This window comes from Tamandua tetradactyla, chromosome 15, assembly GCF_023851605.1.
Source record: "Tamandua tetradactyla isolate mTamTet1 chromosome 15, mTamTet1.pri, whole genome shotgun sequence".
Lineage (NCBI taxonomy): Eukaryota > Metazoa > Chordata > Mammalia > Pilosa > Myrmecophagidae > Tamandua > Tamandua tetradactyla.
Window position 1 is genome coordinate 29,568,554 of NC_135341.1, and position 27,712 is coordinate 29,596,265.

The 27,712-nt window shown below is 38.7% G+C and overlaps 1 protein-coding gene across 1 annotated transcript in view; it reads left to right on the forward strand.

The window, feature by feature from the left end:
* The window catches only part of ERC2 (ELKS/RAB6-interacting/CAST family member 2), an 865,607-nt gene that overhangs the window by 790,050 nt on the left and 47,845 nt on the right, over window positions 1–27,712 (forward strand). Inside the window, exon 14 of the mRNA XM_077128970.1 lies at window positions 24,619–24,766. Within this exon, the coding sequence (XP_076985085.1) occupies window positions 24,619–24,766 (148 nt within the window). The remainder of the gene's footprint in view (window positions 1–24,618; window positions 24,767–27,712) is intronic.

Sequence of the window (27,712 nt, forward strand, 5' to 3'; positions counted from 1 at the left end):
AAAGAGCTTATCTCATCAAAAAATGGCAGTAATTCTCCATGCTTGTATTTTAAGATTTGTTGTTATTTTTTGATTGCTGAGATTTTCTTTGGTTTCAAGGAGAGTCGTTTTAAGTTCATTGTGGAGCACTTTCACCGAAAGCGTGCTGTTTTGATGTATGTCAGCTCATTAACAAAGTGGGTTTTAAGCTGAAATTTGAAAAAGCAGACACATATTTTTAAATGGATTTGCATATGCATTTTCCTTTTTCTTCCTCTTTTGTATTTAATTTTATTTTTTAAAGATCAGAATTTAAACACTGATGTTTGCTTTCTCTCTCTTTGAGAAAGATAACACTATGCTGATTTTTTTTTTTTTTTTTTTTACCTTGGTATGGGGAGAGAGGGTATGGGGTAGTGGGTGAGAAAAATTCAGAAGCAAATAGGACTGTGCTTTCTAAAAGGAGTGATCGTCCTAGTATTTTAATAGTTTGGAAACAAACATTTGCTGGTACCACTTTGTTTTTAAGCTGTTTTGATTTTTTGTGGCTTGAGCCAGTGTTTGGAAATAATTCATCAGAAGGAAACGTCAGGAAGAACAAGAGACACGTTAGAGTTAAACAGATTTTGACATGTCATACCTCTGTTGCTTTGAGACTTTTAATTTTGAAATTTTAGAAAGATAAGCTAACAGGAAAAACAGTGATCCAGAGCCTCAAAAATACTTACTGTCAAATTCAATTTCCCATTTCTTATGTCCCATCGGGCATGTATAGGAAGCTCCATTTTACCTTTTAAAGTGAGACTAGCCTTGAATATTTTGATGTCAAACAGCATAAGCCAAATTTGCCGGTACTGCAGGCACCTAAGATCCTGTTAGCATCAAAAAGCCTCCTGCTACCCCCAAGTTTAATAATTATCAGCACCTTCGATTATGTAGGTGCCAGAACACTGGAAGATAAAACTATTTAAAAGTATGAGGATAATGAAATTATGTCAAGGTGGCTTTTTAGCTTGGTGATGTGTTTCAATTTGCAAATGTTACAACTGGTTTAAAAAAATTTTTTTTTCCTCTAGCATGCTGCAAACTTTTCAAGACATTAAGCCTGGCAAATTATAGCCACTTATTTCTGCCTGACGTATTTTTCAGCTTAGAACCACAGAGGGACTGCCAAGCCTGTTCCTTTTCATTACCTGTTCTGTGTCTGGCCCAGAGTTTAGATTTTCGAAAATGGAAAAAAGCTGTTTGTGAAATCACAAGGCTCTTGAGCTCTTAGTTTCTTCTTAGTATCAACGTTTATTTATTTAGGTTTGGGCTGGGTTTCAAAAGATTGAAATTGGAAACAGAGAAGGTGACTCTGAACACCATTTATCTGTATATAGGCGAACGTTCAATGGACGTTTAATTTAAAAAATTGCTGTTTCCTACAAGAGGGAGCTATTTTTCACATTGTTACAACATTTTTAGAGGTCACTAGGTGGTCATGTCACCAGCAGCGAGTTTTTGTTTGGCAGGCGGCGTTGGCAGTTAGTTACAGATGCCTCCCGTGACTCGGTGTTCAAGGGGGACTGCTTTGCAAGTAACAAATACTTACAACCTGAGAACTGAAGTATAAAAAGTAGTGACAGGGGAAAATGTTTGGAAATGTAAAACAGCATCTTTAGTGGCCAAATTGGGGTGTTTGGGGAGTTGAAGATTACGTGTCTACTTTATACTTGGGTTCGGAGTTTACAGAAGCAATAATGTCTTAACTACTGCAGTTGGCCGTCACCTTGTTTCTAGTTAGCAAGTTCTCTTAATTTGTGACCTGTTGGTTTCCGTGATTTCGAATATCATTCGGATCCCTGACAATAATCTCTATTAACCTCGCCTCCTGCATTTGCCATCCTGGTGGTTATTCAACCTGTGCCTCGCAGTCATTCCTCATTCTGAGCACTGGTAATTTAAGCAAGATTAAGTGGGCGGCTAAAAGCACCAATTACCGGGGCTTCTTCTAGGCTTCCACATTTACAGACAAACCAGTATTTCAAAATTTGGGGTAAGCCAGCTATAAGACGTCTTTATGTGGAAATTAATAGATGAAGTGCAGATGAATCTTGGAGGAAATGGTTAAGTTGAAAAAAAAAAAGATGAATAGTCATCAGTAGAACTATGAGCATTTTATTCATGTTAATAGGTTTAACAAACAAGCATTAGGATGGAGCAAATTTCTGACTTCATATCAGAACAGTCGCTGTGTCCTCTTCCCCTCCCCACCTTTTTTAACTAAGGAATGACTGAAAGAATGCAGCTCTACTTAAAATTGCGATGCACTTTATGTTGCTGAATTATTACAGCTTGTGGGTTGTAGACACTTTAAATGTGTTTTTAAAGCTAGAAGCTAAATTAGTTCAATTTGAGCAAAGAATTGTCAGGACTCATTTTGAGTCGTTTGGGATAGGAAAAGCTTAAGAATTTCAGACTTCTTTGACAGGACAAAGAAAAAAGTTTAACACCTGTGTCTATTTGCATTTGAAGGAGAAACTACAAATAATCTGAGGGGCATTCATTATTTGGCGATAAGAGTATGCTGATGTTTCTCCTGTTAAAATTTTTTTAAATTCTTTATGTAAGTACGGACCATTGTCACAGCTATACAATTTTTTCAAGCAAATTAAATTCATACTCTTAATGACATTTTGCTACTTCTCTAATCCTTTTTAGAAAGCTTTTGGGCTCTGACGATCCATTGAAATACTGGGTTTGGATATTCAAGAGTCCTCCTAAGAGATTTTTAAAAAGAAGCTGTCTTGGGTACACTGTCAGTTGAACAATTGAAGTTGTTCTTTCTGTACATATCAGAAAAAAAAATTATCTTCTCTCTCCAATTTACATTTGTGGGAGTGGAATTGTGAGACCACGGTAAACACTAGGAATGTGTTAAGTCTCTAAGTTAAAAATGTAGAAAACTGAGAATATCGCTACTCGACATTTTTTTTTCTTAATAATCTTCCTTTCTGATCTCTAGCTACTGATCATTCTATTAACACTATCACCACCCCACCCCCCGAAACCGGCGATTTGAACATATTTATCTTGTAGCTGATAAAATAGTAAATTAATGAACAAAACTAATAATAAATACATGTTGCATTTATAATATTAATAACTGCTTATCATGAATCTGATTAATGTGCTAACTGGTTTATCTTACAGATGAAGAAACTTTATTACCTTTCTCAAAATCATACAAATGATGAGTGGTATAGAATCAGTATGTGACCGCATCTGTGAAATCCCATTCATTTGTTCAACAGATATTCATTAAATGTTTAGATGGATTTTAAAAATTGACAGTTTTTACGATCACAGTTTAGAAGCAATATCACTGTCTTTCCTGCTAGTGCATTCTTGTTACATCTTTCAGTGAGTCGTGTATTTAGACTGGAAAATGAAAGCCATCTCGTATTTCCTCCATGTAGTCATTTTGTCCTCATAAATGTACATTTGTCCCATTCGAGTCTCCCTCAGATCAGCCATTTGGACAGATGACTTAACCACTTGATGAATTTGACTTAACTGATGGAAGCGGTGCCTGCTGCTTAGTGGGTCCATAGCAGATAATTGTTTAGGCTTTAGGGGCCACAGCTTTGTTGATAGGAATACATGCTCACCATTTGTGTGGAACTTTGCAGTTTACCAAATGTTTTCTCATATTACCTTGAGCATAGAAAACATCATCCTCCTTTTACAGGACCCTAAACTAAGAGGCATAAAGTCAAATGACTGGTCCAAGGTACACCTCTAAAATCAGATGACTTTCTATTAGGCCTCTGCTTCCTGTTTTCCATACCTACCTCCCATGACTAGAGGGAGTAGACTGAGGGTTTAGACTTCTCTCCTCTTTCTCACTGCGGCTGCGGCATCCTGGCCCACTCAGTGACTCCTGTGGGAAGTGCACTGCCCACAGAGCCCTGAAACGGTGTCCTCACTCACTTGGGGAATTCTGACTCTGTATACTATGAGTTGCTGTCATCTTCTCTGTCGATTTTTAGCAGCTCTTGGCTTTGGCTTTAGTCCACTGACATCCTTGGTAATGAAAAAACTGAATATTCAAGCACAGGATGAAGAGCTGCCCTGGGCTGCACTCACTGACAGCAGCAGAGTGGATGGTGGGGGGACTGGGGGACGGGAATCTTTGTATTGGAATTTGGCCAAATTCTCACTGTGTTCAAAATGAACAGGTTGTCTGTTTCGTTTGTTTTTTTTTCCTATTTCGAGGATATCAATTCAGAGCAACAACTGTATGTTGTCTATATTACTTTGAGGACTTACTGAATTATGAACTGCCAGGGTTCAAATCTCTACTCTGCCATTACTAGCCATGTGAACTTGGTAAGTTCATTTACCTCTCTCTGCCTTTATTTCCTTATCTGCCAAATGGGGGAAAAAATAGCACCTTCCTCATTAGATTGTTATGCGAATTGAATGAGTTAATACTGGTAAAGAAGTTATAATAGTGAGGTGCTTGGCACAGAAAAACTGATGGTGGGTATTCCCTGTATATCCCCTATTGTGATATCTGTGATGTGGTTTCTGGGGTATATGTACATCTATCTTGGCAAGACTGTTCACTAATGTTGAAGTAGGCTGATGGGGTGCTAGTAAACTGGGTCAATGAAAAAAGAAAATGGGAAAAAAAACCTGTTTGGTAGTGTTTGCCAGTTTCCATGGTTTATACTCTTGCCATGGCCAAGCTATGGCTGGGAAGAAATGCACCTAATCTCACAAATCAGTTGTACCCGGCTCCAGGATACCACTGAAAAAGGCCCTTCAGGCTGTAGGATCATTGGAGTAATTACCAATTAGGATGGCCCCCAGCTCATAGCTATCCATTTTTCTTTTGGTGTGACCCCATTACTTAGGGTGTATTCCCAGTGACAGGACCCCCAGGCCATAATTGATTGACCTGGATTGGAACAATTGATTTTCTTTCCAGGAAGGTTAAACATCACTCTCTTTCTCTTTGGTCTGGAGGTTGTAACAGAGTTATAAATGGCAGGTCTTCCCAAGAAAGGTTTAGGATTTCCTGCTGCTGAGTGACCTCCTAACTGACCTTGTTTAGCTCGTCTTTTGATTCCTTGAGCTACCTAAGTATGCCTGTAATAATTCCTCTTTTTCTAAATTAGCCAGAATCAGCTCCTTTTGCTTGCAATCCAAAGAACTGTCATCAAAATATGTTCTTAGTTGTACCATTCATCCTTTGCTAGAATTGTTTCTCTGGGAATTGTTGGGCATGGTCCTCTGGTGTCTGCACCAATACCTTCAGAGATGGGAGAAGGGCAGCCATGCCACTCATTGTTTAACATCTCTGATTTAGATAGGCAGGGTTCCTCCTGCTGTTGGCTTTACCAACCTGTGGCTTCCATCTGTAGGTCTTAGTTCAAACCTGAGGTCCCCAAAACACATTTGTCTTCAGGCTAGCAGATAATTGAAGGGATAACTACTATGTTCCCAAGTCTTCTGTGACACTGATTATTCCCCCATTCATAGGTTACATCCATGCACACTTTCTAAAAGCCCAACAAAAGGGACAGTGGAAGGAGATGTAGAGTATGTCAGATTTCACACTGGACTCTTCCTGGCCACCTTTAAATGTGGTGTTCCTAAGGGTTAGAATTGACCAAACTGAGCTTTTCTTTTCTTCTGTGGTCACTGAAGACCCCCAGTGAACCTGGAGCTCATACTGGTTGGTGCCCACTTGTGAAACAGAATATTCTCCACCTTTATCTTAAGGATGCAGTTTCCATAAATGATATCTATTCCCTGTCATCAAAGGAATAGTCAGTTAGTACAAACAATTTGGGTGCAAAAATTTAGATTTATAAGACAGCTTGAGTGGATGTCCAGGTAATATTTAGAGGAAGGTCAAGCACCTTTCAGAGGATGAGACAAGTTCCCCTCCATGCAGAGTAGAGGAGTAGCAAAGAGAATGCTCCTAATGTGTTCAGGGGAAGAGATGCTGGTTTCTCCTTCAAACACACCCTAACTATAGTGATGTCAGTTAAGTGAATGCTTTATAGATCAACAATATGGAAAACAGTTTATAACCCTATTAGGCTATTAAGTTATTTAATGCTCTTAAAATGTTCACGACTATCATTGTGATTTGATAAAAAAGCATTTTAACATCAAAAAGTAGTAAAGGCTTTACCTAATTTCAAAATAAGAGGCTACTGTTCTCTAGAAAGGCTGTCGACAATCTCATCTCAACAATATACATTGCCATGTATCTATAGCCCTATGTGTGCATACGTTTGCATGTTTGTGTGCACACAGATGTACATGTGCTTGTTAACATGTGTATGCATTATGGGTGGGTACACATACCTGTGCATGGGGGAGTGAACATAGGAAACCTCAGCACCAACCAGTACCAGTCTTTGGGTTGGCAATTAGGAATCACTTAAATAGACTACAATTTTACCTTGGTGATACTCAAACATTCTTGGAATTTTAAGCAGCTAGAAATAGGCTTAAATAAGCAAAGGAGAAATAATTTTAAATGACCAAGTCTCTCAGCTTCATCTCAGACTTCTTACTTCTGTCTGGAAACTCCTCCGATTTCTTACTCCCATCTGGAAGCTCCCTCCAGAGCCCTTCATATCCCATTTACCCTTCATACCCACCATCATCCCAGCCCTCTGGGAAGCCTGCCCACATCATCCAGACCACAGGGACTTTTTTTCCTTCCTACAACCATGTCCTTTAGCGAAATGACCAAAGGTTCAGGTCTGGAGTCAGACAGACTGGGATTTAAATTCCAATTCCAGCATTTAAGAGTCATGTGCACTTAGACAACCTACATAAACCTTATAGCCTCAGTTTACTCAATTCTACGATAGAGATAATTATTTGGAGGATATATATATATATATATATTTTTACATGGGCAGGCACCGGGAATCGAACCCAGGCCCTCTGGCACGGCAGGCGAGCATTCTTGCCTGCTGAGGCACCATGGCCCGCCCAGAATATTTTTTAAGGGTCCCAAATAGTAAACGAAATGATAACTGTTAGTAACTGTTTATCCTCCACCTTATAAAAAATGGAGTCATTAACCAGCTGTTATTTATCCTGTGTTCAGGGATTTTAAGTTTTCCTCTGCTTTGCTTTCTTTACCAGAGTTGTTTGCAATCCTTATCTTTCACTGATCACCTCTAGCACCCGGCATGGTATTTTGTCCATAGTCAATTCTCTTCAGCTATGGGGAGAGATTAAGACACTGGCTGACAACATTAGAATGCTCTTCTGTGCCCCCATCCATGGTGTTCCATCATCCTCCACGATGGCCTTTCATTGAGCCTCCCATCAATGCAACATTGGAAAACCCCTTAAGAGTTCTGCAGCCCATTCTTCTTTGGCCCTTGCCTAATGTCTTGTGACTTGAAGTTCAAATCTAAAGCAGGGGAGGGAACTGCCCAGAGCCTATTTAATGGGGCTGGGTGGCTGCAAGGAGATAGATGATCTGATCTGAAAGCGATCAGTCAACAGACCAGTGTCGCAAAGTGGTCATCAGTATGAGATTGGAGTCTGATCAAGAGAATGTTTTCTCACTAAGTGGTTTTTCAGGGCCAGGGGTCCCCATTACAGATCTGAGCTCAGTCACCTTTCTGAGCTTCTTGCCTCCCCTTTCTCCCACCTCCAATTTGTGTAACAGGCTCCACTGGACAGGGGCTTAATTACTTCTAGCAGTCAGTCTTGGGTACATGTGAAATAACAGTTGGATATTGTGAAGAAGGAATTGCCTCAACTGTTTAAAGCTTAGAAAGTAAAACGGGATAAAGAATTTCAATTATCTATGGGCATGCATTATTAAAAAAGAACAAAGAAATAAATCGAGGTGATTTTATTTCAGAAGAAAGATATTAGGTTGAACCATATGAAATTGCTGATATTTGACTTTCTCATCAACAAAAGAGTGAACTTCATACCATTCAGCCTACTAGTTATGAATATCAGGTTTGGGGGTTTTGTTTGCCTGTTTGTTTTTAAGCTTCTGGATGGCACTTGGCATTTAAAATAGAGAGCCCAGTGGGGAAGCCACTGAATCGGTTATCCCAGTATTCACACATATGGGTGGGAAATGTTCTGTGGATTCCTATACCCAACCTTGGATCCGTAAAACAGGTTCATGAATACCTATCTTCTTTACATGAGATTGCCGACAATTAGTGTTTGTATCTGGCAACTTCTTCAGCTTTAATAGGAGATCTCAAATAATTGAAGAACGTGTCTTTGACTTTGGTGCTGCCACCAAAAGGTTAGCCCATCTCTTGACTGTGTGGAGAAGCTCTGCGATCTGCTGTGCTATAAGTTCTTGGAAGCAGGGATCTGCCACTCTTGTTTGCCTTTACATCTCTCTTACATGGTACAGAGCGGGCACTCATAAATATGTGCTGAATGAGCTGACAAAATTGAAGACCTTGACTCTGAACTTCTGTTTGGTTTTTCTTTGCTTGTGTGACTGGTAAACAGCCATCCCTAAAGAAGACATTCAGTTCAGTTGCTTTGGGGTTGGACTTTATAATTTTATTTCAGAATTATTCCTACTTCTAGTGATTGTTCCTTCTGGAGTGAAAATTTACTTCCATGAGCCACAAGGCCACCCATACTGTAAATCTAAGACTGCTTTCTATACCATTGTGTCTTGGACTAGTTACTTCGCGATTCTTTCCAGATGTGAAGTACTTTCAGGTAGTTTACCAGATTCCTTCATTCTTTATCCACTGTCTGGTTTCATGTTCCCACACCCTCTGAGAAAGAGTACACTGGTCGTGTCCCATGTATTTTTTTCCCATGAATCCAGAGATTTCTGGTAACTAATAAATATAATTTCTCATTATTTCTGGGTTCACTAGCTGAATGCTTTAGGTCTTTGTTCTACATATTTCTTGAACCAGTTGTTTAGCAATGTAATACTCTGGATATATATATGTATATTTCTATATTTTGCAGTTTGGGCTCTGAAATTAATTTATGGTAATTGAATATGTCTTTGCACCTCTTTTTAGTTTAGAGGTTACAATTCATCAGTGTGCCTTTGCATGAAATCTTGCTGGAAAAATGGTACGTGCATTTTCTTTCTCTTCGGTTGACACGTTCATAAGTGTACAATACACAGATAGTAATTGTGCTTTCACAGGCTCAATGTATTTGTGTGATGGCATTTTAACAGTTCCTTCATGACACAGAACTGTAGCAAATTTGGTCTCACTTCCTTTCTTTACAATGTTGAAGTGCACATTTCTAATTTGTCATTTGGTCTTCCAGGTATTTCCAGAAAAGCATTTCTCCACAGTTTTCAGGCATGAAGCCTCCTTAGATTTACAATCTCTTTTATTCTGGGTGTTCTCTTAACAAATCTGTGATAAGTAAGGAAACCACGAGAAGTGCATTCATTTGGAAGCAACTATGTGTACACTAAATGACTTCTTTCAAAAACAAAACCAGATACTTAATACATGCCAAACGCTTCTCAACTTACTCTTTAGTACACTCAATACTGTATTTGATAATTTGATTATCTAGGTTTTCATCAAGAAATGAAAAGTATCAGCAAAAAAGGAAATTAAAATGTGAAATATCCTAGTTCCCTTAGCCTTGTGTATTTGTTCTCTAGCTATGGTTCACTTTTTTTAAGCACCCTTTCCAGTACTTCTGTATCATATAAATTATAGAGGTATAACTCCTTTGGAAAAAATGTGAAAGGACAGTATTTATTGCAGTGGCCACGAGATGGCAGACCTAAAATCCAGACTTCTCAAGGTAGCTGAGATCCTTACCATCAGGAATTGCATCTTGGAGGATACTTTAAAAGTCCTCAGCCTCACAGAGGAAGACCCTATCTGTTATCTTGAAACATTGTCCAGTTCTGTGGCAGACCCAGGAAGGGGAAGCAGTTCCACCTCATTGAGAATCTGTTCAACCCTCCTCCCTCTTCCAGATGCCAGGCCTTCCTGCACTTCTTTGCCCAGTTATCCCCATCCCACACAGACATGCCTCTCTTGAGTTTCCTTCACCTAGTGCAGGAGCACCACTGCCTTTTTTCTTCCAAAAGGAACTCTCTCAAAGAAGCTGCTGCCAACAAAGGCAATTTTATGTATTTCTCTCTACAAAGATCTAATCCATAGAACTTGAATTCAATTTTTTTCTAATGCTACATCAACAAAATTCTGAAATGTACTCTTCTGCACATATCCATCTCATAGCGATGACATGACATTCTGTTTCGTTTTGCATTAGATTTTGGCCTATGGAAATATTCTATTCCATGTAAATGTAAACAAAGCAAGATTTGATTTAATGCAACAATTTCAAATTAAGAAGGGAAATATCTAGTTCAAGATACAGGAAAGCCATTTGTCATTCTATGTGAAGATTTACTAGCAGATGCCCAGCAGCTAAGCCTTGAAATTATTGATCTAATTTCTAGCACTTGTTCATTTCCAAGCAAAATGTTAATACAACAATCATCTTAAAAGTAACTGATCTTGTGTGCATGTGTGGTTCAGTGGTAGAATGCTCACCTTCATGTGGGAGACCCAGGTTCGGTTCCTGGACCATGCACACCCCCCCCCAAAAAAAGTAACTGACCACCCACTGACAATAAGTGTAGTTTATATAGATGCTGGGCAAAACTCTGTCCCACAGTAAAGTCCAGATATATTCTTTACTTATTATCAATCATCAGTAACGTTCTAGGTTAAATATACCAGCTGGGTATATTTAACATGGAAAGCTATCTTGGCAGAGTTAAATGGTCAACACTTTACAGGAATAACAAGAATAAACAAGCATCGAATTTCCAGAGTGACATCATTAGGACAGTGGAATAAGACATCCCCAGGAATCTTTCCTCTTAGAGACAGATAAATGGAAGGGCAGATTCAATTTGCATGGAATTCTGGAGAGTAAGACAGAAAGGAAAAAGGATCCAAAATTGCTGAATCGAAGAAAAGAAAGGAAAAAAAATTGTATGAGAGGCAAGGCAGACTTGGACTTGCCAATCTGGGCCCTTCCTCTATGCTCAGTCTCACAGTTTAAGAAACACAAGCAGTAGCTCCTGGTCTGGACACCACCTGCCATAGTCACCAGCACAGAGCTACCATGGCAGCATCCTAGAGTCCCTTGCACATTCAGGCATAGGGACCCAGCAACAAGACAAGGATGCCCACTGTCACCACTATTATTCAATATTGTTCTAGGATTTCTAGCCAGAGCAAGTAGGCAAAAAGAAAAAGAAATGAAAGGTCTTCAAATAGGAAAGGAATAATTAACGCTCTCCCTATTTGCAGATGACTTGATGTCATACATAGGGAATCCTGAAAAATCTACAACAAAGTATCTAGAGCTAATAAATAAATTCTGCAAATCGGTGGGGTATAATATCTACACAAAAAATCTGTGGTTTATTTATATACTAGTGATGATTAATCTGAAGAGGTGATCAAGAAAACAATTCCTTTTAAAATAGCAACTAAATAATAAAATATCTCGGAATAAATTTAACAAGGGTGTGAAGGACCTGTACATAGAAAACTAAAAAAGGCTCCTGAAAGAAATTAAAGAAACCTAAACAAATGGAAGGGTATCTGCATTTGTGGATTGGAAGACTAACTATTGTTAAGATGTATATTCTACCCAAAGCTAGTCCATTCAATCAGAGTTAAAGTAATTCCATTCAGAATTCCAGCAGACATCTTTGCAGAAATGTAAATCCAATCATCAGTTTTTTTTGGAAGGATAAATGGCCCTGAATAGCCAAAACTAGCCTGAAAAAAAAGAGCGAAATGAAGTTGGAGGACTTGCACTTCCTGATTTTAAAACTTATTACAGAGCTACATGTTCAAAACAGCATGTTACTGGCACAAGGACAGACATATAAACAAATGGAATTGAACTGAGATTTCAGAATAAACCCTCACAATTTCAAATAATTGATTTTGACAAGGTTGCCAAGTCCACTCGGAGGGGAAAGAAAAGTCTCTTCAAAAAATGATGTTGGAGACTTGGATACCATATGTAGAAAAATGAAAGTGGATCTCTATGTTACACCATCTATAAAAATTAACTCAAAATGTTTAAAAGACCTAAATAAAATCAGCCAAGCTATTAATCTCCTAGAAGAAAGCATAGGGAAGCATCTTCAGGACCTTGTGTTAGTCACTGGTTCTTAGACTTTACACCAAAGGTATAGATAAATGGGAGTTCATGAAAATGAAAAACTTTTGTGCATCAAAGGACTTTATTGAGCAAATGAAAAGACAACCCACAGAATGGGAGAAAATATGTGGAAGCCATGTATCTGATAAGATTTTAATATCCAGGATATATTAAAAACTCCTACAAGTCGACAACAAAAAAGACCGACTTAAAAAAAGGGTAAAAGACTTAAACATGCATTTCTCTAAATAAATACGAATGACCAATGATATATGAAATGATGCTATGTTATTAGCTATCAGGAAAATGCAAATAAAAATCGCAATGAGATACCATCTTATACTCACTTGAATGTCTACTGTTATAAAAATAATAATAAAAAAGGAAAACAATAAGGTTTCAAGAGGATGTGGAGAAACAGTAGCACCCATATATTTTTGGTAGGAATGTAAAATGGTGCAGCTACTGTGGAAAACAGTTTGACAATTCCTCAGAAAGTTAAGTATAGAATTACCATATGATCCAGCAATCCCCCTTCCTAATAAATACCCAAAAGAACTGAAAATAGAGACTTGAAAAGATATTGGCACAATGATCTTCATAGCAGCGTTTTTCACAATAGCCAAAAGGTGGGACCAACCCAAGTGGCCATCAACAGATGAAGGCATAAACTAAATGTGGTAGCTGCATACAATGGAGTATTACCCAGTGGTAAAAAGGAATGAAGTTCTGATGCATACTTCAACTTGGGATGAACCTGAAGACATCATTTTGAATGAAATAAGCCAGACACAAAAGGACAAATACTGTATGATCTCATGTATATGAAATAAGCAGAATATGAAAATTCATAAAGTCAGAAACTGAATACAGGTTACCAGAGGCCAGGTAGGGGAGGGGAATGGGGAGTTAATGTTTAAGTGATACTAAGTTTCTGTTTGGGGTGAAGGAAAAGTTTGGGCAATGGATGATAGTGATGGAGGCACAGCTTTTTAAATGTAATTAATGCCACTATATTGTGCATTGAAAGGCATAGAAAGGAAACGTTTAGATAATATATATAAGTTGCCACACACACACACACACACACACATTAAAAATGAACTACACATAGCATGAATCCTAATGTAAACTGTGCACTAAAGTTAATAGCATAATTACAATAATAGTATTTAATCAGTGGTAACAAAGGTACCACACTAATGCAAAATTTTAATAATAGGGAAAACTGTGTGTGTGAGAGAGGTAGGTATAGGAACTCTGCACTTTCCGCTTGGATTTTCTGCAAACCTACAGCTGCTGTAATTAAAAATAAAGAAATGAACTAGAATCTTCCAACATTACACGCTAGAACAAGATGTGATATGGGTCAAGGAAGTGCCTTCTTTCCACTTGCTTTCCCTGCCTTCCAAATTTAACAATGTTAAAAGAAAAAAAATTTAACTAGAGGTAATTGTTTTGCTTTAAAGTTGTTTCACTTTGGTTAGGCTTTTGTACTTGACCTTGACTTTTAAAAGGTCAGTTTTCAGAACGCGTATCAGTTTCTCATACTGCCTGAAGTCTTGTCTTGCCCGTTTGTGCATGGACTTTCCTTTGACTTTGGATGGAATGATATTGAAATTATTGACCATGTTGGACTCCGACCCCTGTGGTAAACAGACTCTTCTTCGAATTTTGTTTTTTACTTTAAATATATGAAGCAGAGCAGCTCATGAAAGTCAAACGTGCACCTTAACAGAAATCAATTACAGAGATTTCTGTCTTAGAAGTAAGAGATCTATTAAGCATTTTTTGATGTGAGACAAAGGGAAGCCTAGTAGAAAATTATGCGAAACTCGTGACTTTAAATTTTGATGATGTTCATCTTATATACTAATAATAAATTGCTAAAATTTGTGTGTGTGTATCACAAATTTTACAATTTGTGTGTGTATCACACAATTTACAATCACAAATATCAAGCACTGAACAAAATCTTTACATGCATTATCACTAATGTCCTTCTTGAGTAAACTGAGGGTCAGAGAAGTAAAATGACTTGCCTAGAGTCACAGAAAAAAAGGGTGTTCCTGAGATTCAGGAACAAAATTAAATATCATTAAATTAAACATTAAATATATTGAATTCCAAAGCTCAGGCATTAAATCAGCATTTTTTTCTCCAAAGGACTTGATCAATATTTTATTTGCATCTGCAATTTAAAATACATATATCTAATAGTGTAAAAGTATTTTATTTTTCTAATTAAAAGGAAACATTTTGGTAAATTAGGTGCATAATAATCAGTAATAATTTCCATGTGGCCTCTGCCAAGACATGGAGAATAGTCCCTCTCATCCCTTATTGCTTCTTTATCACATTTCCAAATGGAGGGCATCGAGAGACCAGTTTTGGGGGGATACATTGCCCACAGGCATGCTTTTCTCATCTTGGACCATTTCCATGTGAGGAAATCAGTTGGCCTCAGACTCACCAACACCCTTTTTTGTGGGATGTTGAGGATGTTGGGATGTTGAGGATGCTGGCATTTGCCAGCTTAGTGTCCTGAAGCCCTTGATACTGACACTTCAGAGCTTCCTGGCCCAGATGTACTTGGGGAAACTTAAGGATGGGTCAGCGTCTCCCTAGGTCACGTGGTAAGCAAGAAGTAGGGTAGAAACTGGTGCATAGAGCAGAGAATTTCCATAAGACCCTGTGGCCCCTGTGTTAGGAAATTCTAACCATGTACTCTTAGATCTCAAAGCCAAAATTCTCCTTCATTGGAGTAAACTATTTCTCAAGTTCAGTTTTAGGTGGGTGAGGGAGAAAAAACCGCAGTAGGGAGTCTGGGCTGCCGAAGCCTGGCCCTTACAAATCCGGTCTGTTCTTTGTCCTTGCTGAAACTCCTGCTTGTTCAAATGTATCTCACGGCTGTGGGCCCCATCTCATGCAAGCTGCTTCTCTTTTTGCATGGGCCCTTCTGCATGTACCACACGCCATTCTGCTGGTGGGCGGTGTTGATATTAATTGGTATCAAAAGCCTTTTCTTTCTCAAGATGCTGTCTGAAAACCCAGCTTTTAAAATCTGGGCAAATGGGCATCTCCAAGGGTTAGAGTGTGGATCACAGCAAACATTCCTGGCCCCCACCCCAGGGGTGTGAGAGAGGCTGTTTTGAACAGGATCTTTCGTCACCGTCTGTCTTAAGTCACCTCCTACTGAACTTACGGTTGAAGATTCAGGGTCATGAGGGAACGAAAACAGTAATTAACTGGGAAAAGTTGATTGAGCGGAATTTTTTTTTCCCACAGTATGATTAGAACATGACTGCGTGCTGAGCACCGTACATAATGTAGGTTCTCCCTCGTATGTCATTACCCAAACATTTCTTAATGCAGCACATTTTTTAAGCTTCTGCTTTTGTTATTGAATGTGTGCCTAAAGATGGGTCAGCTAACTAAAACAAGAGCCTACCGGAAAAACGTGTTATGTTTCTCCCTCCAATGCAATTTATACCAGTTCCGAGTTGGCCTGCCTTCCTTTGCAGCTTTCCTAAAATTAATTTTAGCACCTTTCTTGGAGTTCAAATCATCATTAATAGAAGGACACCAAAAGGGAGTGAAACAGAAATTTTTATAAAACTCCCTTTTAAATTGACGGTGACAAGTGAGGTAGGGATATATTGGCAATGGAGGACTCTGGGTGTCTTTGTGAGGGTTAGCTACAAGGCAACACTCATAAGAAGGCATTTATCTTGGCAGGAGATGCCCTTCAGCCCTCTTTCATTTTCTTCTATCAAGGACTTTTTTTTTTTTCAGAGTGGCTTAAACACTTTTTTTTTTTTTTTTGGTGTTTTATTAGCTGTATCTTGACTACCTCCTACAAACTGAATGACAGTTTAGGGTTATTAAGTGTGTTCTCGTGCATATTTTTATCCATTGTTAACCCTGACTGAATGCATGTGAGGGCACACAATTCCCCCCTTTTCCCTCCATTGTTGCCCATATTTGTTAAAGGAATTATTCCCCTTGACATTTGTTTAGGCTGCACTTTGATAAAATGCTGTCTATGGCCTACTTTCTTAGCTTGGCATTCAACAGACTCTTATAGATTTATTTCTCTTTGCATTATCTTATCTTCCTTCCTGGCATATTTGGGCTTCCTTTTCATATTTTAAGTGACATTTTAGGGCATAGACAGATCACCTTGGTAACTGTACACTGGAGCGTTGCAGTGTTCTAAAGATAATTTTGCATGCCTTTGGCATATTCTTAACCCTATTCGCTGTCTAAGGATGTGTATATATATATTCTCTCTTAGCTTCCTGTTGTCTATGAATAAAAAAAAGAGTAAGTGATGAATATAATCTCATGCTTTTAAAAGCTTTCCTCAGGTTGATGGGAGAGTAACAATTTCTGAACAAATGTGAATCTGTTGTAGAATTTAGAAGGCAATGCACCTAATGAAGTTAATGATGAAGATTTTTATTTGATTTTTCAATATATGCCTAAGGATCAAATCAGTGATACTGTGTACACTTAAGTCTTTAAAAAAAAAAAACAGTAAAAAACACGGTATCATAACTGCAAATATTTTAGTTTTCTGTTTTTAAATGGCTAAACCAAAATTCCTTATAGGGAAAAAAATAGCAGGAAATTTAATTTAAGCTTCCTAATCTATTTCAATGTTTGCCATTATCTCAAAGCATGCTTCCGTGGGTTTTCAGGAAAATATTTGTCTCAGATGCTTTAAGTCAGTGTATCAGTAAATTGGCTCGTGGGAATTGTAAAAGTGTAGACTCTGATGTAGGGCTGGTAAAAAGAAGTTAATCTTTGTTAAACTTATATTAATTCTTCCCAACTGTTAAGAAATCCTGACCTTTAAAGTAGGGATAATGAATTCTCATAACTCTGCAGTATTAGCTCATGATTTAAATGATTAGCTAATGTATCAGCTTAATAAAGACTTATTTCAAACTCATTTATAAAGTCAAGCTTATTGCTTTAAAAAGCAAATGTAGGGCGGGTAACGGTGGCTCAGTGGCAGAGTTCTCGCCTGCCATGCCGGAGACCTGGGTTTGTTTCCTGATGCCTGCCCATGCTAAAAACAAACAAACAAACAAAAATGAAAACAAATGTAATGGTTCTGTTAGACTAATATAAAGAATTAACTCTTACTGTACAAAATGGTAATGATCAGATGTAACTTCATAAGGTTTGGAACACATTTCGGAGCATGCTAAAGTGTGAAACCTGTACTTTTCTAATTCTATGTACTTTAATTATTTTCTATTAATTACTGTTTGGTTTAGAATGAATGGAATTATTGAATATAGATTTAAGTCAGGATATTTTAGTGGAAATATTCATAGGTTTATGGCTATTATTTAACTAAGAAGATTTAAAAATATATGTAGTCTTTGTTACACTAATTTTATTCAGATGTCTATGATTGCATAATGCCAGTATTTTTAAAACATTTGTTAGCTAAAGAAAAGCAAAACAAAACTATACAATAAGGAAAAGCTTACAAAGAGCAAACTGGAGTGTTTTATATGAATTAATTAATTTTGAAGAGTGACTTTAAATGTACTTCTATAATTTTTTTTAATATTTAAAAGGTTTAATATTAAAATTAAAAATCATTTGCTTTGGGGCTTATTTTAGTAATAACATCTGTAGAAAATTAGAGACTGGTGTATATTTTTCTTTGATTGATAGGAAACTGAGAATTAAAATTTAATTTATTGGGACTTTTGATGGTATTATGAAGAGGACAAATCAGTACTTAACTCTACAAAGCCTACATTATAGAATTACAGGGAAAAATGAGTTTAGGATAGTCATTCTTCGTGTTGATGAATCCTTTTAACAGTTATTAAAGCCATATCATTCTGAATTTTGACCTTGAAGAGGAAAATGGTTTAAAGGGGGCTACAAATGGACACAGAGAGCCAAGTTAGAAATTACTGAAGTTGTCCATTGTCCATATAGGAGATGATATAGATTGTACCAGCAGCTGTGTGTGTGTGTGTGTGTGTGTGTGTGTGTGTGTTTGCATGCACAGCCTGAGTATAGAGAGAGTTTAAATGTCTGGATGGGAACATGAGCAAAATTCACATCTGCTAAGGTTTTTGAAGCATGAAGTACATGCTTCACCTACAATTTTTAAATGTTTATTCTTATAATATTTTGTGGGAGGAAGGAATAATGCAGAAAAGTATAAGCAAAAAAAAAGTAAAAACTACCCTATCCATCCCACCCCCATGAAATGATAATTTTGATGTAATTCCTTTCCATTTTATTTCTAAGAATATAGCAGTATATTTTATTGTACATATATACTTGATGTGGAGAATTGTGAAGGATCTGAAACTTCCCCTATCAGCGTGCGAACAGATTAGCCTGCCTGAGTTTCATGAATGCTGCAGATGAGAAGAGACTTCAGGGTCAGAGACAAAGGACTTTACTGCTCTTGGCGAAGAGAAAAACTTCAGCATGTTTACATCAATTCCCCTTGCTGTGAATTACAGATGGGTCAGTTTAGTGGCTGAATATACAGCAGGTTGCATCACAGGAGAGCAACCCAGAGCTTAGGGAACCCACATCTTTTATGATAAACAGTAAACCTGCCCACCCTTTGCTCTGAAAGGAGATACTAACTTTATTCTGCAGGGCAGTAAGCATGTATATCCTTTGTTCCTAAAGGAGACACAACCTCTATCTCCCAAAGCTATCTGCTGTACAGATAGTAAATACTATCCTTGAAAAGACAGACAAGAAGACGGTGCCACTGCTTGTAAAGCATGCAGCACTGGCCCGAGAGAGTCCTGAAGAACTGTTTACCAACAAACATGAACATTTTCTTTATTTAATATCAGCATTTTGAATGGTTGCATATAGCTGTAAAGAGTCGATCATCGGGATGCACTACAATATAACCCCCCCGCTTCCATTTTCCTAAAATTGGTGTTTTAATTTGTTTCCGTTAAAAAAATTAAGTATTTCAGTTTGGAACACAGTGGGGTAAAACACTGCAGTCATTAGGGTGGGTTATAGCTAATACTATAGCTAATACTTTAGAACAGTTTGCTAATGTATTCTCCCTGATTTGAAGCCCTTAGATCCCCTTCTCCTAGGCCTTATGTACAAGTGTGCACTAGCTGTGAGCAGCTAACATGTCAGTTGTCTCAAGATGTTATCCAGAACCAGACAGGTTCTGTAAAGCTGGATATTAACGCTGCTGCTGGTAGTCCAGACTGCACTGGTTTTCTTCTGGAAAGTGGAGATATTTCCTGACATGTTCTGCTGCTCATGTGTCTGCCTGACTCTGACAGAATCTCCTACTGCTTGGCAGCAGTGGGCCCAGAAAAGTCCATACAAATCTCAGCAGTGAAAAGGGGGAAAATCTGAGATCCACATAATGACCACCTTGTCCAGACATCTGGAGGAGGCCTCGTCGTGTGATGGGGATTAAAGAAAAGCAAAACAGGGTCATTACCAGGTTTTAATCCTGAGACTGTAGGCAAGGAAAGTACCCAGTAGGGTAGCTTCTCTGGGGCTATGGGGTCTAGAATATCGGAGATGTGACACCAATGGTGGGGACAAAACTTCCTCAGCAGAAATGAGCTCCAAATGAAATACATCAAGGAAAGCCATTTTCTAATTTAAAAGAGTGCCGGGTTATGATTACTTTCCAGAAACCTACAACCTCCAGATGTCCCTGGACCAGATAAGTCCTGAAATGCAGAGGGCCCAGCCTCTCCAGAACATCAACTAGTTCCATTCCCATATCCCATATTATCAACAGCCCTTCCCCATATGAAAATGTTAAAAATGGCAGAGCCCAAGTACCCCTAAAAATTGGTAAAGGGATCAAAGGTTAAGGAGGAGTATACAAAGAAGATAGGATTTAACAAATGAGTATGACTACTGAATCATTATATTGATATTTCCTTTAGTCTCTGGTGTCTTAGAGCAGCTAGAAAGAAAAACCTAAAATTGCAGAACTGTAACCCATACCAAACTCTTAAATTTGTTCTATAACTAATGGTTGCAGTATACTTTGAAATTTATTGCTTTATTGTATACATGTTATTCACAGTAAAAAAAAATTTTTTTAATTTAAAAAAGATAATACAGAGATACCAGAACTGTAACCCATACCAAACTCTTAAATTTGTTCTATAACTAATGGTTGCAGTATACTTTGAAATTTATTGCTTTATTGTATACATGTTATTCACAGTAAAAAAAATTTTTTTTAATTTAAAAAAGATAATACAGAGATACTTTAAGTTATGTTTTAATGATATGAGAGAAAGGGCATGAAGAAAAATTTAAATCAAAAGTAGGCAGCAAAACAATGAATATATAAATATAGATACATAAATGTAAATAGAAAAATTAGTCAAAATAATGGCTTAACTATCTTTGGCAGACTTAATGACATATTTGCATAAAACTTCTGTATTCTTTTTACATTTTCTAAATTTTCTGTGATAAAAATAGAAATAACATTATTCACTATGAAATTAACATATTCATACTATATAAGAGAATTAAATTAATTTTACAAAGTTAAAAAATATATTCTATAGTCAAAATCAATTTCCAGTGCAAGAAGATAAATTATTTATATTGTGGGGGTATATGTTTTGTATATTTTCTGGAGAAATGACCTGCAGTGTCATCTGATTCACAAAAGAGTCCATGAGTCAAAAAAAGTTAAAACCAATTCTGGATGAACATAATTAACAGCACTGAAATATGTATTTGAATGTGGTTAAAAAGGGAAATGTTAGGTTGTATATGTGGTAACAGAATAAAAAAGTTTTAAAAATCCATGTAACTACACTTCACGATCAATAAACCCTATGTTAAACCATGGATTATAGTTAATAGTAAAATTATAGAAATATACTTTCTTCAATTGTAACAAATGCAAGATGTTATATGGGGATCCTGTATTTTATACATGATTGTTCTATAAACCCATAACTTCTCTAATAAAGAAAATAATAATTAAAAAAAAATAGAAAGAGTGCCAAAAAATTCCGGGTTAAAATCCTGACAATTGTGACCATAAAAGTAAAACTGTAAAGATGGGATGAAGCAACTTCAAAGCTTTTCTGAACAAGCAATGATCAGAGATTAAGCAGGAAGCAAAGCACTGTAATTTTACAAAGATCAGAGGAGCAGGACCTGGCATCAGGGGGTTGGGGGTGCCTTCTGGTCCAGGTCAGGGAGGAGAGAGGTGGGGCAGGGTAGAGTTTCAGTGGCTGAGCGATTTCAAGCAGGCTTGCGAGGTTGTCCTGATGCATTATACAGATGTCCCTTTTAGGTTTGTGGTATATTGGAGTGGGTACAGGGAGGTGCTTGGGGCTGTTGAGTTTGTTCGAGGTGGCCTCGATACTTGGGGACGATTGTGTAGAGCTGTGACATATTCAGAGTGACTGTGTGATTGTGAGAGCTTTGTGTCCGATGCTCCTTTTATCCAGGGTATGGATGAATAAGTAAAAACCTATGGATGGAAGAATGGATGACAGGGGGGACGAAGGGTCCAATCCATTGGGTAGGCGGAAGTACTGGTGGTCAGAGGGAGGAGGGGTAGGGTGTATCGTGTGTTTTTTCTTTTTTTCTTTGTTTCTTTTTCTGGAGTGATGCAGATATTCTAGAGGGTAATCAAGGTGATGAGTGCACAGCTGCAGGGTGATGTTGCGAGCCGTTGGTTGTGCATCATGCATGGAATGTGTTATGTGTGAAGATTTCTCAATACAAATATATATTTTTTAATGATGAGAGGAAGAGGTGTACTGTGGTGTCTTCAAAAGCTTATAAAAAAGTGAGCTACATCATTTATTCATTCAACAAACATTTTGAGGACCTACTATGTGCTCATTGCTCTTCTAGGAGCCTGAGAATCAGTGGGGAAGACAAGTGAGATTCCAATTTCAAGGAGTGCCAAGTGTAGGAAACAAATATGTACCTGAGACCAATCCAAATGGTAAAGAGTGCTATGGGAAAAAAAAAAAAAAAAACAAGCGCTGAGGGCATGAGGTGGAAGGTGCAGATATGGTATTTGAGAGAGCAGTTTGAGAGGAATCTCAACAGACGATCTGTTTGAACTGAGACCTGGATGAGAAGGCACTGTACAAGTATGAATGTGTTCTAGTCCGAGGAAACAGCAAAGGCACAGCTTATGTGGTGAGAAGAGATGTTACATTTTCAAGGCCTAGAAACGAGTTCTGCAACAAAAAAGTGACTGGAGATTAATGCTCGAGGAAGGAAAAGAGGACAGAATGACCTTAGAATGATGTTCAGCCCATGCTGGTGTAGTGCTTCAACAGCATCAAGAAGGGGTCTAGGTTTCAAGCTTAATGAGGGATCTAGTAGGGTTTTTTTTTTTTTAGGCAAAATAATGGTGGAATACAGATTTACGATGTTTTTGTGGATTATTCTGGTGTCGTGCTGCAGAGACTGGTGAGGAAGCTTTTGCAGTGGTCCAGGCAAGTGATGCTGGTTGTCAGATGTCTGGGAACAGGAGAGGAGTTTAGATAATGATTTCATTTTCTTTTTTTAGACTTCTATTTCTTAACCTTGCCACCCAGATATAGTTACTGATGATATTTTGTTGTATTTCCTTCCAATGCACTTGTTTGTTTGTTTTTCATAAATGAGATCATTTGAGGCATAAAGTTTTGTAATTTGCCTTTATTGCTAAAGAATATAATCATAAACATTTATCTCAATAATGCAATCTCTTTGTCACCATCATTAACTGCTGTGTAATGTAATTTTTTTCTATAATATTTACTCTCATAGTCTTTCTAAATTTTTCACTATTACAAAAACTCTAAGATGACCACAATTTCTTACATAAACTCTTATCAAGATTCTAGCCATGACCCTACAGCATGGACATTTTTTTTAGGCTGCTGATACACGTTGCCAAATTGCATTCCAGAAATGTTTAATCCAGTTATATTCCCATCAAGAGAAGGTATTTTTCACTACCCCCATGCTAACAATGAGAATTATGAAATTTAGAATCCTTGCTAATTTGATTGGTAAAAAATGTGCCTCACTTCAATTTAAAATTCCTTGATCCAAAATGATGTCGATTTATTCATTACATTTCATTTTTCGAATTTTTCTTTATACATTGTTTTTTTAATTTTATCATGAATATATAAAAGATATAGGTATGGCTAATTCAAATAATAATAAAATAAACACTAATTTATCCACCACCCAGTTTAAGAATTAGAACATTTCATACCTTAACAGTCTTCTTGGCATTCCTTCAAAGTATACTGTCTTCCCTTCTTCTGAGGTAACTACAATTCTGATGTTTGTGATGGTTATTTCCTTAATGTTCTTTATAGTCTTACCACCCATGCATGCCTCGCTAAACAAGGTTTGTTTTCTTCTTTGAAATTTATATAAATGGTGTATTTTCAAGTAAAACTGACTGAAGCTGTCAATGGATTAGTTCTGGAGGGGGAAGGAAGAAAAGAATCAATATTATTTGTAGTTTGGGGCTTAGGCTACTTGGAGTATGGTTGTGTCATCACTAAGTTAAAAGAAAGACTGAGGTAGGGGTGGTTTGGGTGGCATAGCAGGGGATTATTACTAATTGTATCAAAAATAGAGAGGGTACCCTAGTAAATATCCCTAACTCCAAAAGAAAATCTCGGATGAGAAAAAATAGCGCTTGCTATTAAAATTCCTGCCCAGTTTTATTGGGCTGTCTTGGAGTGCCTTAAGCCATATTTGGTAAATGGAAGAATGGATGTATGGATAGATGGCTGAGAGTCTTATTAATAAATGGTCTGATTGACTCCTCTCATTTCTACAATCTCTGCTCCATATGCAGTGGTATATATGAAACCATAGAGAGTTGCTTTTCTCAAAGGACACAGTATATGGGGCTTAGGAATTTTGACCCAAACTCCTTTGCCCATTGTGAGAGCCAAAGAGGTAATTTGTCTTAAGTATTACCCATAATTCTTTTCCATTGAGATGATACTTGAAAGGTTTAGGAGGCGAAAGGGTGAGAAAGAAGGACGGTAGACTCAGAAATGTAAAGCGAGGGGATTTATTTCCGCACTCCCAGGCTGAGCTCACCAAACCCAAGATGGAGGGAGGTGAGTCAGCGCCTGGGTGATGGCGTGGGCAGTTTTTTAAGCAAGGGGGTCAGGTGATATCCAGAAGGGGCAGTTCTCCGGAAGTCAGGTGGTAGGAAGGGGCGGTTCATAGTTCTGGAAGTCAGGTGTCCGGAAGGGGCAGTTCCAGAAGCCATGTTGGGAGGGGCTCCACAGCCTTCACAGCTCAAGTCGCAGTGCCGTTTTTAGTTCCCCCGACCTAACAATACTGTGTAACTCATTTCAACTATAAATGCAAAGAGTTTTTTTCTTCACTTTATAAAAATGATCATAATTATCTTTATTTTACCAGACAGGAAGCACTGCTAGCAGCAATCAGTGAGAAAGATGCAAACATCGCCTTGCTGGAATTGTCTGCCTCCAAAAAGAAAAAGACACAGGAAGAAGTCATGGCCCTCAAGCGAGAAAAAGACCGACTAGTGCATCAGTTAAAACAGCAGGTGGGGCCTCCTGCATGAAAGGTGTGTTTTTCTGGGTTTGGGAGCTTGGGTTTTCCCTGGGTTTAGCCATTCTTCATTTTACCATGTCCATCCTGCAAGCTCAAGCAGCTAAAATCAAGTAGGAGTGAAATGGCCCAAGTAGTCACTGGAACACCATTTTACTGCTTTTCAGTGTTAATGTGCATGTTGCCTGGGCTTGTGTGGTTTGCAGCCAGTGCTGTTTGCTTTCCTTTTGTATTAGCATCATCTCAGAAGTAGACCTCAGCTCTCTTCCTTCCCGTGGTCTTTATTTGACTTCTGACTGAATCCTAGAGACTCCTAATTAAATTCTGGGCACCTTTATTTTCCCACTGGAACTGCTCCCTTCTATCTTGTTCACTTTCTGTCCCCCACCCTTCCTCCAGTTCTTTCTATTTCTTTCTCTCCGTGCTTCCAATTTTGGTTCTTCAACTATTTCTCCTAGGACCTTTTGGCCAAAGAACACTCCCAACCCCTAGCACTGCCAGAATATGCTTGGAGACCTCTCCAGCCATTATTCAGTCTAATTTTTTATCACCTGTTTGCTTATCCTTCTGTGTTTTCCTCTTCTCTAGGTCACTGTATTTCTTTTGAGGGGCAAGGGAGGAAGGACGTGATCCTAACTTGTGCAGAAATGTCTTTGCTTTCTGGAGGGTTTTCTGGAAGTGGCTTAAATGGAAACAATGGTGCCCAAAGCATACTGGAAAATAACCCTGGAACAAATCTTCCAGTGTTACTTCTACTCCATTAAAAAAAAATGAAAAACAAAAACCTTGGAGCTTTTGTAAGCCATGGTTAAAGATCTTCTAAGTTCATTATGGAACCCATTCAGCAGAGGTTGTGGCTCACGGATCTCCCAAGGTAGCTGCCACATCTTAGCTACAGTCACATGTGACTCTGAAGGTCTCTAAATGCCACAGGAGTCCCACCGGGACTGTGTCTACATCAACTTCCGTACCCAGTTTGGCTCTCTGCCTGCTAGGGTGTCTCTGCTCAGCGCCTGCTGCTAGGTCAGTGGAAGGGAATCCAGAAGAGAGAGTCTCCCTCCCTTATAATCAGGCCAACCTTTTCCCCCCTCAGGAAGGAAAAGGCATCATCTGGCCCCAAACCAGGGTCCATTTCTCATGGGACTGCCTTGCTGCGAGAGAAAACAGGCCATGCCTGCAGGCTCCTTGCAGAGGGAGGGACCCAGTCGCTGCCAGGCGTTGGTGTTGTTCCCCAGAGTGTCATGCCTCGCTAGCCTGGCCCCAGGGGTCAGGGACTGCTTACATCTGACCTCTTTGTTTGGGGCTGTGCATCTTCTGCCCTAGGTTTCCCACCTCCTTGACAGTAGAAAGTCATTCTGAGCTTCCTTCTTTGCTTTCCCCTAATTCTTATCCTGTGCACCCTGTGCCCTCCCCTCCTATGTCTAACCATTGTAGCTTTCTCCCACAGGTGTATAGGCCTAAGAAACAGTCCCTGAGTTCGAATATACCGTGCACTTGTGATGCTGGCTACAGCCCAGATATTACGGCCAAATCCCACGGGTCCAGCTACGATGCATACATGATCCAAAAGTCTCAGGTCAGTCAGCTGTTAAGGAAACCCCTGCCTCCTCCAAGCCTATCTAGATCTCCACCTCTTTTGATGATTTCCAGTACTCAGTGGCCATAAAGTCTAGAATCATAGATGGTAGTATTAAATCATGGTGTATAGTATAATTTCAATTATTATGTATTTGTCCGTCCTTCCAGACTTGGTGACCACTGAGGGGCAACTCTTCTGAAATGGGCTGGCAAATCTGCAAAGCCAAGGCTTTATTTTACTGTCAGGCATAATGGATGATTTTTTTCGTTCTTGTCTCTTAGTTCCTCTGCTTGCCATATCTCCCTCTACTTTTGCCAATAGGAAAATTTTTAAGCCTGCTTTTTTTTCTCTCTCTCAGCATCATGAAAATGCACTTCTAAATTCCGGGAAGGATTGAGTGTAGCCCTTCAATTTGCTCCTGGGAAACGGCACAAAGCCTCCATTATTTGCAACTGGCTTGGTTTTAGGTATCGTGGGGCACATTTGGGAAACCCCAGCCATGCACATTTGGTCTTCTGCCTGGGCTAAAGTGGAGTCTGAAGGGCTGCTGTGGAGAAAGAGGCAGGGAAGGAGGAGGTGGGGCTCCTCAGTGATTTGGATTTGAAAACCATCTACACACCCTGCCCACCACACAGCAAAGAAATCGTGTGAATTGATTTATCGTTATTGCAAATGACAATGATTCTAACTTTAATAATTAATTTGCTAATAAAAGCAACTACGTATTATTGAGCATTTACTCTGCCAGGTCGTGTATCCAGGCTCCCTCAGGACGCTCTATCCCAGTCCTTGCAGCAGCCCTCAGGGTGGGAGCCGGGACCAGTGGTGTGGGGACTAGCCCCATTTTATGGGAGCCTCCCTGAGGCTCAGAGTGTGGAATAAACTGCCACACAGTTTTAAGAGCTGGAGCTTAGACTTTGGGTAGCCCACCTGGCTGTACACATATCCCACCAGGTTCCTGAATAAATTCAAGGTGACAAGCAAAAAGGCCTCTGCAGAAATTGTGTTGTCGCCTTATCCTAGTAATCTGATGTAAATGCAAAATAAAATATATTTTTTTAATGTTCTCTATTCTCAAAGAGTGGGTTCTGACTGGCGTTCTTAGGCTTAGGCTGTTTGTTCACATCAACTCATCAGTATCATCGCCACCAACCCTCTCAGGTAATTTGTTTGTGCCATAGCTCAGCTGCACACACCGGGGAGTCACACCTTACTGAGAATATACTGCTGAACTGTGGCAGAAAAAGCAGAGCTAGATCTTGGTGCCTAAGACTTCCTTGTCCTGCCTCCCCTAAAGCCCCAGCCCTTGGAGATCTGTGAACATTTGTGATGTCAGGAACCCTCGATGGCAGCTTCAGCTTC